The 13102-nt window shown below is 46.3% G+C and overlaps 1 protein-coding gene across 2 annotated transcripts in view; it reads right to left on the minus strand.

Moving 5' to 3' along the window:
• scaper (S-phase cyclin A-associated protein in the ER) overlaps window positions 1–13102 on the minus strand; it is a 97549-nt gene that overhangs the window by 65006 nt on the left and 19441 nt on the right. Inside the window, exons 5-18 of one of the 2 annotated variants that reach the window (XM_036534964.1) lie at window positions 11862–11962; window positions 10833–10949; window positions 9469–9614; window positions 8858–9087; window positions 8031–8246; window positions 5041–5208; window positions 4575–4641; window positions 4345–4462; window positions 3382–3493; window positions 2623–2763; window positions 1374–1529; window positions 980–1122; window positions 273–354; window positions 20–172 (exon numbers count right to left, since the gene is read on the minus strand). In XM_036534964.1, the coding sequence (XP_036390857.1) occupies window positions 20–172; window positions 273–354; window positions 980–1122; window positions 1374–1529; window positions 2623–2763; window positions 3382–3493; window positions 4345–4462; window positions 4575–4641; window positions 5041–5208; window positions 8031–8246; window positions 8858–9087; window positions 9469–9614; window positions 10833–10949; window positions 11862–11962 (1950 nt within the window). The remainder of the gene's footprint in view (window positions 1–19; window positions 173–272; window positions 355–979; window positions 1123–1373; window positions 1530–2622; window positions 2764–3381; window positions 3494–4344; window positions 4463–4574; window positions 4642–5040; window positions 5209–8030; window positions 8247–8857; window positions 9088–9468; window positions 9615–10832; window positions 10950–11861; window positions 11963–13102) is intronic. The other variant, XM_036534965.1, reaches the window with a different exon arrangement.

A 13102-nucleotide genomic window follows, 5' to 3' on the forward strand; every position in this document is an offset into this window, starting at 1 on the left:
CACTGGCGCCTGTACCCACCGTGACATTGCAGAGGGAACACTGTTTTTTGCGTTCGTAAGGTGTGAGTTTGGGGGCGTAGTCAGTGTTGGCATGTCTGCCGCTACTCAGCTCAGCAGCCTTCTCCTTTCGCTGCTCTATCTGCTCCATGTGCCTCCGACTGCTCTCATCATGCTGCAAAGGAAGGGAAAAGGAGAGAGGTGAGGCGGAGGGCAACAGGGCTGTTGCGAGCATGCTCGCACTGGTGTCAGCGGTGGGATTCCCCTGGGGGTACCTTCATCTGGATCTTCTTCTGCAGCTCCTCCATAGCCTCCTGCTGGGCAGCACTCAGGGCGGCCAGCCTCTCTTCTCGGTCTCTGCATATATGTATGTATATATAAATATATGTATGTGCGTGCATGTGTGTTGCGTCTGAGTTTTTATATACAGAGTGAGAAATAGCCAGACTTGCAGAAAGGTTTTTAATACTGAAAGTGAACTTGAAGTTGAACACCACCATAAAATTATTGGTTCGGGTCTGCAGTTAGAAGAATAGCTTATTTAGAATTCTGTGATTTATATTGTTTTTATTGCAACAAATATGCATGCCTATAGTGATTTTTACCTCCTTGCTTGTATCCTTGAATTTCGGATTGCTGCCGTTTGATGTAATGTATAAAGCATGCAATGCATATTGCAGATATCTAATTCACTGTAGAACTTTCATATTCAATTTTAAGGTAACTTGTCTTCTGTGGAATTTGAACAAATAGCAGACACGCCAGCAGGAAGATGAATTACACTGTAGATTATCAAATGAGTAAAGTGTCCTTTGACCATGCAACCTCTGCATATCTGGTAACCAGTCACTTCTATTATCATGTATTCAGAATCAAACAATAGAAACATCAATGTAACTATTGTGCCTTCAAAAGTCTGTTTGTTCCAGGCGGGCTGTCCATAACCCCTCACTACCACAGTATCATCTCTCCCCAGACTGACCTGGCCCTCTCACGTGCAGCGTCCTCCCTAGCTCTCTCTTTCTCCTGCCGCTGCTGCTCGATGCGGGCCTCCTGCTCCCTTCGCCGCAGCAGCAGCTCCTCCATCCGCGCCTGCCGCTCTGCCTCCAGGGCCCGCTTGCGCTCCTGTGTGGGGACGCCCGCAGCACACATGCTCAACACACACTAAGCTGAGTCTCCTGCAGGCAGGCAGTCTGGCTGGCTTTTGTGGACAACGTGCAATAAGATGCATGTCTATAGGAGTTATATGTAGCTTGTGCTTGTGTTTTGACCATTTGAAATGATCACATGATCATTTGGATAAGTCCTGTACTTTAGGACTGAGGACAACTCCTAAAGTGTGCTGTAGCAGTGACAGTTAGCGTGTTGCTCTGCACCTGCACGGCCTCATCCCGAGCCTGCTTCTCCTCCTGTCTCCTCTGACGCTCCTCCTGCAGCTCGTTCAAGCGCTGCTCGTACTCGTTCAGCTTGGCCAAGACATCGTGCCTCTTGTTCTGAGCCTCGAGAGTGTTAATGAACGCAATCTCGTTAACCTTCAGGAAGACAAAAAAAAAAAAACAATATGACATACCGGCTTTAATTAATTTGCTTTGAGTTTGCACCAGTTCCTGCCAACAAAGGTTACTCTTTAAAATTTAGACTGCAACCAAAAAAAACCCTGCCAGAGTCACTTCTCACTTTGAGCCTCATCTATATAAAAACATCTTTATTTGCAATATCACTTAATGAAACATTCATTTTGCCACAATCGTTCCAGCCTGAAATTGTTTAATCAGCACGACAGCAGTAGGCAGAGGTGAATTACAACATGTGAGAAGAGCAGATCTGACAGGCCAGAGCCTCAGCAATGCACCAGGGAGTCCACGGAGCCAGAGCTGCAGAAGATGGTGCTCGGTCTCAGAGAGACGCCAGATTTTCCACCCCACTGCTTGACTAGAGCACATTTGCAGGCTGGATTTTTCAGCTCAGTGCCTCCCTGCTGGAGCAGGGATGTGAAAGGCCTCAGTCTCATAGCCATCGCTGTTGCGTCTCTACATCAATAGGCTCACTGCCCTACTCCGCAGAGCAGCCACAGAACTCAGAACTAATGGGCATGTGCCTTCAGGAGGCCCCCCGCCCACAAGGGGCAGATGCATGATGTGCTAGCTCAGCCCAATGCCTTCAGAGGAACAAGGAGAAGTGCGAGTTTCACATTCTGATCCATATTTAACATGGATGTCTTCATTAAAAAATGATGGAGGCCAACAAGGAAATGTAGTGATAGGTATTGAGGAAAAAAAAAAACTCAATGTCAAAATGCAAGTCAACGAAAACAGTTTAAGAATCATGTTCCTTAAGCCACATGAGGGTATGACCAGTTCTTTGCAGAAATGAAACTTAAAAAAAAAAAAAAAAAAAGTTCCAGAAATAAATATGTAAGGTTTTTTTTACAGTCCGTTCTTATATAAAAACTGAAATATTTCCAAAGTCTCCCAAAAACATCGATTGACCGTCCAACACTGGTGTTCATACCAAGTCACAGGCTGTGCCGTTTCTCCCCTCAGTTCTGGTTATGTTTCTCAGCTCCTGATGGGATCATATCGACACGGTCCTGCAGGCTGTGCACTGTGGTCATGTACTGCTCACCTTTGCCTCCTCCTCCTGTGCTTTTTTGACAATGGCCTGCAGCTGCAGTTCTCGCTTGAACTCTGCATGAAGCAGTCTCTCCTCCATCATCCTACGCCTCTGATCCAACAGCTCCTCCTTCCATTTCCTTACGTCCTTCTCCTGAGAGAAAGAGGGAGACAGTGATTAGCAAGAGAAAGATAGGGGATAGTGGAGAGTGACAGGAAGAGACAGAAATTTGGGAGGCAGGGAAGAGAAAAAGAGTGAAAAAGAAAGAGAGAAAGACACATGAACTGAAAAGGGTAAGAGGGACAGGAGAGAGAAAGAGAAGAGTGAGAGAAGATGAAGCAGTGAGAGAAAGAAGAAAAAGAGGAGCACGACAGAACAAGGAAGAGACAAAGAGGGGTAAGCCATGCTCCCGGTGCTCCTGGCCCAGCAATCACATGGCAGACAGACAGACACTGGTTCTCCTGCATCAGCCAGCCTGTCCACAGGAAGGGTCAATGTTTACTTTATCCACTTAACGTATTTATTTATGCAGCTACTACAGCGGCTCACTACAGGCCTTTCCACAAGTCCAGGAGCACAAAAACAAACTGCGGAGAGACTCCAGGGGCCAGACTTATTTTTCCTCAAATGAGCTGCCTCTGGCCAGCTACACTGAATGACAGCTGTGTTTCAGAGTTCAGCCACTTGCCGACGGACAACTGGGCTGGGCAGGGTGACGTGCCAAGTCAGGCCGAGCCCTTCCTCCTGGCACGGGTTCAAGGGGACGCTCACCCTCTCCAGCAGCTTCTGCAGCTTATGGGCCTTTTCCTCGCGCAGCTTCTCCCGCAGCTGCTGTGCCTTCCGCTGTTTCTCCTCATGCTTCTTTTTCGACTCGGCGATGGTCCTGCGAACGTGATGGTCACAAAGCAGGAGAACATCCAAAAACATTCCACATGTAATTTCACATCTATATGTATGTATTTAAAAAGTGTGCTGCAGTTATGTATATAAATGACACGCTAATGAAACTAGGCACAAGGCTAAATGGCAGATAAATCAAAATCCCCTTTGGCTCAATGTGGGCCATCACATAAATTATTTGATCTGTCATAATTTATGGCTTCCTTTTCAAACCCACACTATGACAGTGTGGTTTTGCAAAGTGTAATATCAATATTCATGCAATATGATTCATAAGGGTGGCACATCTTTGGGGGCCAGCGGTCGAGTAAGAGCACAGAGACCACAAGTACAGTATCACTGCACACTTGTACCCAGTATGCTACCCACAGCCCCGGGAGTCTGCTCTGGCTATGTCAAATGTCAGAACAACTTAACTCATGGCAGAATACAAAAAGGCACACAGAGGTGAGAAGGCCTTGCCTGCACATTTCTGGGATACTCTGTGGTTCTGTGGTCTGCATCTGAGAGGAATCCCTGAGAGGACCTGTCCAGCTACTAGCGTTGCCTGCCACATTTAACATTTACCTCAGCAAACAAGTTTATCGACTCAAACTGGCCACAACAGCTACAGCACACTGAGCTCTTCAGCTGAACTGTTCTTCACAAAAAACACACTCTCAAAGTTCTGCCTACCCTGCACAAACTGACTCAGAGAAGCCCAGGCAGCACTGATTTCCATGTTTTTATACATTCAGCTAAATACCCAGCTGGTCCTGTCCGGGTTGTGTAGGACAGCTACAGCTGGTGGCTCTGACAGACAGGGTGGCAGTGAGGCGGGTATGCCCGTGTCACCTTTTGCGGGATGGAGAGGACAGCTTTTCATGCATGTGGATGCCATGTCCTGGAGGCCACACCGGTTCCTCTTCCACAATGTCCCCCCAGGAGTTGCTCTGGCGCCAGGACTCGCGAGCTTTAGGAGAGGACAGAGAAGAATATGGGTGGGCCTGTTGTCCCCTCACCCCTCCCAAACTGCATAGAGAGCCTGCTCAGAGATAAGCAGTGACAGGACGACAGCCACACACCTTCATAGTCAGCCAACACCTCGTTCCAGTCCATGCTGAGTCCGCAGATGCTGCTGCCAATGCTGGCCTAGAGGACAGAGAAGGGGGGTGAACAGAGCATGCACATGCACATGCACATACACACACACTGCACTCCACTGAGGAACATACACACAGCTAATGCATGAAAACACTTCAGTCTGAACCAAGAAGTATAACATGTTATTCATGTAAAACATACTTTATTATAACTATTATTATGACCATGACCATTACGTTACACAAGTTCTTTTTTGAGTTTATAATTGTACTGTATATACTTCTTTTGCTTTGTCAAAACATGAAATAAAGTGTACTGCAAATAAAGACCAGTGAATTGAATGCTGAGAGGTCCCTTCAACACCATGACAGGCAGACAGTGGCAGAAAATGGAAGCAATTGACTGAATATTGATTTCCGACATGGTTTAGTATGACGGGACCCTTACAGAGAAGTCGCTCTCGTTGTCAGTCTCCAGGTCATTGTTCTCGGCCTGGATCTCACGGGTCAGCTGTTCCTCCTCAGCAATGGCGCTAGCGATGGCCTCCTCATTGGCCCGCTCCAGCCGGTCGGCCAGCTCCTCCTTCTTGGCCAAGACCTCGGCCATGGACTGTGGCTGCAAGCAGGGCAAAAAATCATGCTCGCTGCCCACTGGCGGCTTCACTAATTCCTGGCACCGCTCCATACCAGCATTTTCCAGCAGCGATGGGAGAGTGAGGCTTCATCAAGCCCATAATCATTGTACTGTCAATCACTGATCAAATTATGTAATTCTCCATCCCAAAACACTATGACTGCTTCATGACAGCGATTCACTGCCTCACTCTCCCACCTCTACTTCCTAAGCTGGGTCAAGGAGGTACACTGTGTATACTGCTTTTTGTTCTAGCTGAGCATTAAATAGGTTTGTCATTTGTCACATGTCATTTGATTTAGCGGGTCTCAAATACTGAGGTTAAGAGAGCCTGCTCACCTTCATTACCAATAACATCCTTCTTAATCCTTGATCACATATGTCAAGATTTCAGAAACTGAAATTCATTTAGCTATCTAATAAACAGCTGCTCTGTATTCATGCTTAAATATATAAGAAGTCAATAATAAATAGGGGAAAAACGAGCAAAAAAAGGACATCTACAATCAAATCACAAATACAAACACTTTTCAATCACAGGAAGACAAGCAAGAGAGCATGCAGTTTCACTGTAAGGATGATGGGATGGTGGAGGGAGGCATACGGAGGACAAGCTGCAACGCAACAGAGGGATTATGCCACAGTCACTGCCTTCTGCGGTGTTACGAGCCCGCAAACAACGTGGTTTGAATTTTGGAACAGGACCAGCGCAGCGAGGTCCTCCTTCAGACGCTGCGAGATTTCACACGCTGGGTTTTCTCTGGGACAATTGATGTTGGTGGGGCGAGGCAAGGCGGTGCACGGAGTGTGTGTGTGCGTGCAGAGGGAGGGTTTGCAGGTCTTGGAATGACGAGTGCTACAGTTTAACTAATGAGGCAAACAAGAGAGAGAGACAGCTCTCTCTTAACACCGTGCCTGTTCAGTCTTTAACGAGCGCCACTGTGGAGTCTAAACAGTGAGGTACTCAGAGGAGCCACTCTGTGTCTCAGCCTCTCAAACCCCAAACCCAGTCCTCTTTTGATCTGGGTTTAGATAACGCTCCCTCAAGGCCATTAAAAAGCCATTCATCTCAATATTTTAAGTAGGCCTTCGTATGAGGTCCAAGTTCTGCCAAGACATGGGTGACGGCAGCCATGCAGCGGCAGGGGTCATCCTTAATTAACCCCTGAGGCGCTATTTATGCCGATGAAGCCTCAAACATGCCACTTTGAAAAAGAAGGGATGGCAGGGTAGTAGCTAAAAATATGACCTGCTGCTACTGTAATCAGACTCTCATTACGGTTCTGGGGTGGTGGTGGTAGGGGGTGTTCCACAGACACATCCATCTCATTGTCGCCATTCTGTTTAGCACACGACCTTCCACCTGTTGGTGGAAAAAAAAAAAGCTGAAAGGCAGCTAACTGGATGCCTGTCGCCACACAGGACTGAGAGTGTGGGAACAGCAGTCTATCCAGAGCCTCTGGACAATGTTATTACACTGTCTACCATGGCTTCAAGCTGACCCCTTCACTTCTTCATTTAGAAAACCAGAAAAAATCCTGCAAGCTCCACAGAACATGGCTGCAAAGGTCCCTGCCTCTCCCTGGCTGCTGTGCAGCCTATGTGGGGTCAAGGCTCTGGCAACCTGCCACTCTTCCTGGACTCGCTGGCTTTCTGGAAGTGGAAGATCATCATCAAAGCACTTTTTATTATTTAATTTTCTGTAGTTGGCTTCAGGGAAAAGTAATGAGACATTCTATAAAATAAGCGAAAACACTAACCGATATGCACGACCAGCTGAATTCAGTGACCACTGCAGTTACAACAATGATCAAAGTAAAGTAGCCTTTGGCTTTGTGAAAAATGAAATTTCAATGACATGTATGACTGTTGTCATAAAAAATATTCTCTAATTGTCCTACGAAGGCTAAACATGTTTTTGGATGTTTCTTGTTCATTACTTTCACCGGGTGCATACTTTCACCAATGCCCAAATAATATAGTGTATTCTGTCCCACTGCTGATAGGACCTTTACAAGTAACACTGAGGCTTTTCCTCAATGTATGATCATATCTATTTGTACCTAGCAGTGGGCCAACAGATTTTGGGAAAAAAAAAATGCTTTTCAAACTTTGAGCGCATGAAGTGACTTATTCTGTGCCGAGATCTCAGCTCCATGGCGAAGTGGGCACACAGCTTACTATGCCGACTTTTCCAAAATCCTGTGAAATGAGTAATGTCCTTGCATAGCGGTAACCTGATACAGAAATATGCTTGAGCCTCACGGTGCTGCCAGGTCCTCCCGAAGTGACCGGGAGAGCTGTAATGGTGCAGCAGCCTCAAATGCACTAGCAGGGGAGAGACGCTAATGGTAATGAAAGGGAGCAGGTGGGTTCGGCGGGGGTTGTTGTGACTGTGCGTGGAGGAAGGCCGAGCTGGGAGCAGGGCTGAGCTGCTCCCCGTTTAACCCCAGTGGAGCCATCGATCCACTGGGCCTCTCATCGGAGACAGGAAACCTGAAACGGGCTGCCTCATCGTCTGAACGGAGTCCTCCGTCGCGCGCCACTAAAGCCACTGGAACGTGCGCTCCCCAGGTCGGCTCCTGTCCGCAGCTGTTGATTTGTCATCCTCTTACGCAACGGGCTCGTCGCTCTGAACGTACGAGACCAGTGCGTTTTCCTGGCCCGTCGCGCGCACAAGCAGCCCCTGCCTGCTGATTGTTATGACAAAGCTGTGTGGTGGGGGGGGTCAATGTGAACTTTCCTACTGACTCCGTTTAGGCGGCCAGCCCCCCCTCCCATCCCCTTCACCTCTCAACACTCACAGTGGAAAACTCTGTGGGGTCCAGTATGATCTCCAGTTTCAGTGCGGCAGCGGGAGCCTGCCCTGGAACAGATGCCGCAGGGGTGGGTGACGCGCCCCCTGCGTCCTGAGGAGGACAGAGCGCGTCTGTGTGGTTCGGGGTGGGGGCCGGGGCAGGGGCGTCCTCATGGGGCGTGCTGACGGGTTGCCCTGTGTCCTGTGTGCTGTCGGCCGGGGGCTGCACCAACACAATCCCGAATTAAACCCATGCACCCTCAGGCGACTCTGCCTCGTTTTCAAGCGGAGCAGCCAAACACTCTGCCCTCCAACAGCGGCATCAACAACAACTACATCTACAACAACAACAACAACATTTCAAAACATAACAGCAGGGAACACAAACACCAACACCTCACCATAAAGGCATGCAAAGGGATGTCCAGTCAAACATCCCACGTACAATACTGATCAGAAAAAAAATGCAATAAAAAGGTCAGAGACACATACTTTACCTGTTTCATGAATGAAAAATCTCAACAAAGAAGGCAATGGAACACTGTCGTACTGTTTCTACTGCCATTCCCAAAGCATGTCTATATATACAGTGTCTTCACAGACTAGTTGAGCTCATTTGGTGGCCTGTCTTAGAAAAATCACATGCCACATGTGTAATCAATTCAAAAAATCTGATATTCCCGTGTCTGGTAGCATATCTATGAATCATGTGGAGCCAAGCACACAAACACAGATCCTGATAAAACAATCTCATATTACCATACGTTTTCACTTGAATAATTCATTGCCTGTTGTCTGTTGGATGATGTCAGCTTTCAAGATCGCACTCAGTACCATAATGATGTCACTCTTTTCCTCCACGGTGAGAAGGTGGCTCTGCTCCGTCTGTCCCATGCTGACATTCTGTGGGGTGGGGCCCGGCTGCTGTTGGTTCTCCTTGTCGCTGTCGGATTTGGGGCTGACGTTGGCCACCACAGGGGTGACCTTTGCCACCACAGCGGCGGACCGTGGGCGAGTAGGACGCCCACGCTGCACAATCTCCCAACCCTCAGCATCCTTCTTCCCTAACCACAGGAAGTAGGAGAAGTCATGCGTATGCTACTTCCACAACATCATACTATTCATTTATTAACTGTGAGAGACCCCCCCTTACCCAGGACTTAAAGAGTGGCAATACTGTAAAAAGTGTTACATGACTCCTGCCCGATTCCATTCATATGCATAACAAACATTCATTAACACACTGGGTCAGGGCTGGATCTTTCTTACACTATACATGCTGCATACCTATCAAGGAACACTGTCAAAAACTGACACTGTGACAAGGTTGGGAATCATTTTAATGCCTTTACTATATGCAAAGGTGTCTCATTTTGACACCACAAATCTCCTTAAGGATATAAATGCTATCTGTCTAATATGTGCCGACACTGTGGGATGATCACCTGGTTTCTCTCGGGGACAGAGAAGCAGGCCAGGCACAGGGGCCACCTGGCTGGAGCCCGGAGGGGGCTGAGAGGACTTGACTCTGTCTGCCCAGCTGGGCCCGGAATGGGAGAGTCGGGCCACTACCAGTGCGGGTGGGGGACCCCTAAGAGTGGAGAGCAGAGATAAATTACCCATACAGACGCACAGCAACACTGAGGCCTCTACAAAGGCAAATCACTGAAACACCACACACACAGGCAGCAGTACCTGGTTTATGCTATTTAATGTACATATGACTTACCCCACTCGGATGTTGGCTGATAGCACTAACAACACAAAACAGGAAATTCCTGGGGAAAGACACGGCCCCCTTTGAGACTTACCCCTGCTTTGGAGCTGTTTCGTCGTTTGTTTGGAACGCAAGACTTATTCGCCATTTGGCTGATATGAATTTCAACACTGGAAACAGGTCCACAGAAAAGGCAAAAGCCAGCAGCTGAGTGTGAACGGTTATGCTCAGCTGCTAAGAGTTTTTTCAAGATTTGAAAAATATAAAAATGAGAAGCACGGAAAAATATCTTTGCATTTACAGAGTCCTGCAAGCCAGTCACTGAGTGTCATACACATCACATGGCAAGACGGTAGTATCTTATACAGGAGTCACGTTTGCTGTTGCCATGCCGACTTCAGCAAAACCTTGCACTCCAGCCACCGGGAGAGAGTAAATGGTTATCATGGGTGACAGCACTCCAAGATGATCAATACCTATTTCCTGCGGTGTCGGATTACAGAGTAATGTACATATTGAACCAACGCTTCAGCAGTCTTTAACCACACTTTTATCTGAACCTCACAGTGTTTCTGTGTTCAAGGGGGAGACAATCCCAGGAAATCACATTAAACAAATGCTTTTTCTCTCAGAGATCGATTTCTCCTTTAACCACCGGGAGAGCGGATTCCACCAGGAAGAGCCAAGCAAATTAGGGCTTTCACATTTAACATCCACAAAGCATTTCTTTAATGGTTACTGTGCTTGTAATCTGGTTTGCAATTACACAGTTTTCTCAGTTTGAGCAGTACTAGTCTAAAAAAAAAAAAAAAAAATTAAAAATCATTAATTGGCAGCAACTGAGGAGCTGAGAAATTCTGTGCCTTTCCACATACCAGGCTTGGGTGGACTGCACTTCCCAGAATGCAGGCAGAAGTTAAAAGGTCAAGTTAAGTAATATATGAGTAAAATAACATTTTGTCCCAAGAACAGAGCCAACATGGAAAAGCTCCCATGATGTCTGCACAGGGCCTATCATCACAGCACAGTGTCTGAAGCAACTATGCAGACTCTTCTTTCAAAGTTCATATAGAGTCTAAGGACGGGGCATACCCAAAATTGAGGGATCTGCGAGCATTCGGTGATGGGATGATTCGGTCAGCGGAGGGACTGGGCTTCACATGACGTCCTGGGGACATCTTACGCACTTCCCAGGCCAGAGAGGTTGGTCTGAAATTAAGTTTAAAGAACGAATACAATTAGATAAAAATAAACCTGACATGATAGTAAGAGTCTTTGTACTATAGTATATAGCTCTATCGTACTACAGTATTCTGATTAGGCTTGATACTATGGTAAGTGTGATATTTTCAACAGCACCTCCCTCACTGAGTTTCTGTCTAAAGAATGACAACAATATTCCTAAATTAGATAGATATGAATGAAAATTGATAAATGATTGCCTATAAAACAAGGGGAAAATTCAATTTTACAGCCAATATGACAAATAAGGTGGCTACATTGGGTGCCATTCTAGTTTTAGACATGTAGGGGTCATCAAATGGTAGCTTGGCATAGTGGGCAGGAAACAAAATGTGCAACAAGGTTGCAGGGTTGAAACCCAGATGGGGGCATTGCGCAAGACCTTTAAATAAATATGCAGGTGCATAACTGGCTAATTTGTATCCCACAGATGAATTCAATAGTGCATACCTTCACCATCCACATCATTTTTCATAGCTCTAAAAGTGCTTTTTTTTAGGAATTACTTTCTGTACTTTCCTACATTGTTGGAATTGATATGAATCAATGTCTATAATTAAATCAAAACCATTTTTTTAGATTATAAAATTCTTCTTTTGGGAAACAAAACTGAATTCACATATGGCTCCGGTACATGAATCAATGTACCAGAGCCATATGTGGGGCAACTTAAAAGCTTGGATTTTTATGCTTCAATCAATTTATGGGTGTAGTGGTCCTTCAGTTTAAGAGAAGCCAATAAACTGGTGAATCACACTGAATTATGGCTATCCCCACTGACCAGGATTAGATGAGATGATATTCAACCATGTCAGACTTGACTCAGCTGGATCTACAGTTTGACCAGGTCTGACACAGGGAACCATTAGAAGATTCTACCTGTTTTGGGCATCAGTTTTCTCCAGTTTTTCCTGAAGCTGAATCCAGTCGATCAGTGCCTTAAAGTCCCGGACATAATTGTTCAGCATCATTAGCACCTCCTGGGGCAACACACAAACATTTCAGACACAGAAGGGCATTTCAGTATAGCGGTCAGTAATCATTACATCCATTTCATATGGAAGTGAAAATGCAAAACAGGACCACATAGTTAGACACAGCAGAGCAACTGAATGATAACTTCTCAACTTCTCAACCATGGCAAGCCACAAATGCAGCAACTTCAGACAAGGAACAAACGAAATTAAGGAAGTGGGGAGAACAGACAGGGAAGGGTAAGACAAATCTCTGTGAACAGGAATGTTGATGTTTGACAGGTGGGAGATATGCCCATTTAGAGCTGGTCACAATCAGCAATGACGATCTTGGCTTTGGTCTGGCCACCAGAGCTGCCGAAAGACTCCACTTTCTTCACAACTTCTCAGCTCACAGGACGGGCAATAACACCTTGGTTACTAAAGTCAGCTCTGCATTCCTGCATTCGTAAAAGCAGAGCAGTCTTTTACCATCCAAAAGCTTCTTTTGCCCTGGAAAAGTAAGACTGCGGATTTGCGCTTGAAAGTAATGGCAGAGTAGAGGGTTCCTGGGATAGGACTGTGGGAGGGGAATGGGTTAGCACCCCTTCCAGGCCCCTACTTACTGCCACCCTCCCATTTCCAGGCTGACAGTGGGGTGTAATGTGTGCCCACTCTCCCCTCTCACACTCCACGAGGAAATCAAGGTGATTTCAGTGTACAGCCTGAGATGGAGGCCCTGCACAAAGCCGGTAAAAGCCCTGCACCTCCCGAAACCCTCCTCCCCTGGATCTACTGCCCTTCAGATAAACACTGAAATCAATCATCCCAGGCTGAAATGAGTTCTTTAAAAATGCACTACAGAGGTCTATCTCTGAAACACCCAATCAGACCCAGGACAATAACAAAATAATGAAATTTAATTAAGTAAAACAAAAAATAAAACAAAACTATAACAATAATGAATCACAATCAGTTAAACTGAATGGGTGGACACATTAAAATAATTGGCAAACTATAAAAGAGATCATGAATGATGAAGACAGCTATCATTTGGATCACTTTCAGTCACAGCTGTGACTCAAACCAATGGAAATCTGTTACTGCCACCTGTCTACAAACCAGAAGGTATACAATTTAAAAATGGGAAATGAAATTCTCAAAAAG

The sequence above is a fragment of the Megalops cyprinoides genome, chromosome 8 (assembly GCF_013368585.1).
Source record: "Megalops cyprinoides isolate fMegCyp1 chromosome 8, fMegCyp1.pri, whole genome shotgun sequence".
In the NCBI taxonomy this organism is placed as follows: Eukaryota; Metazoa; Chordata; class Actinopteri; order Elopiformes; family Megalopidae; genus Megalops; species Megalops cyprinoides.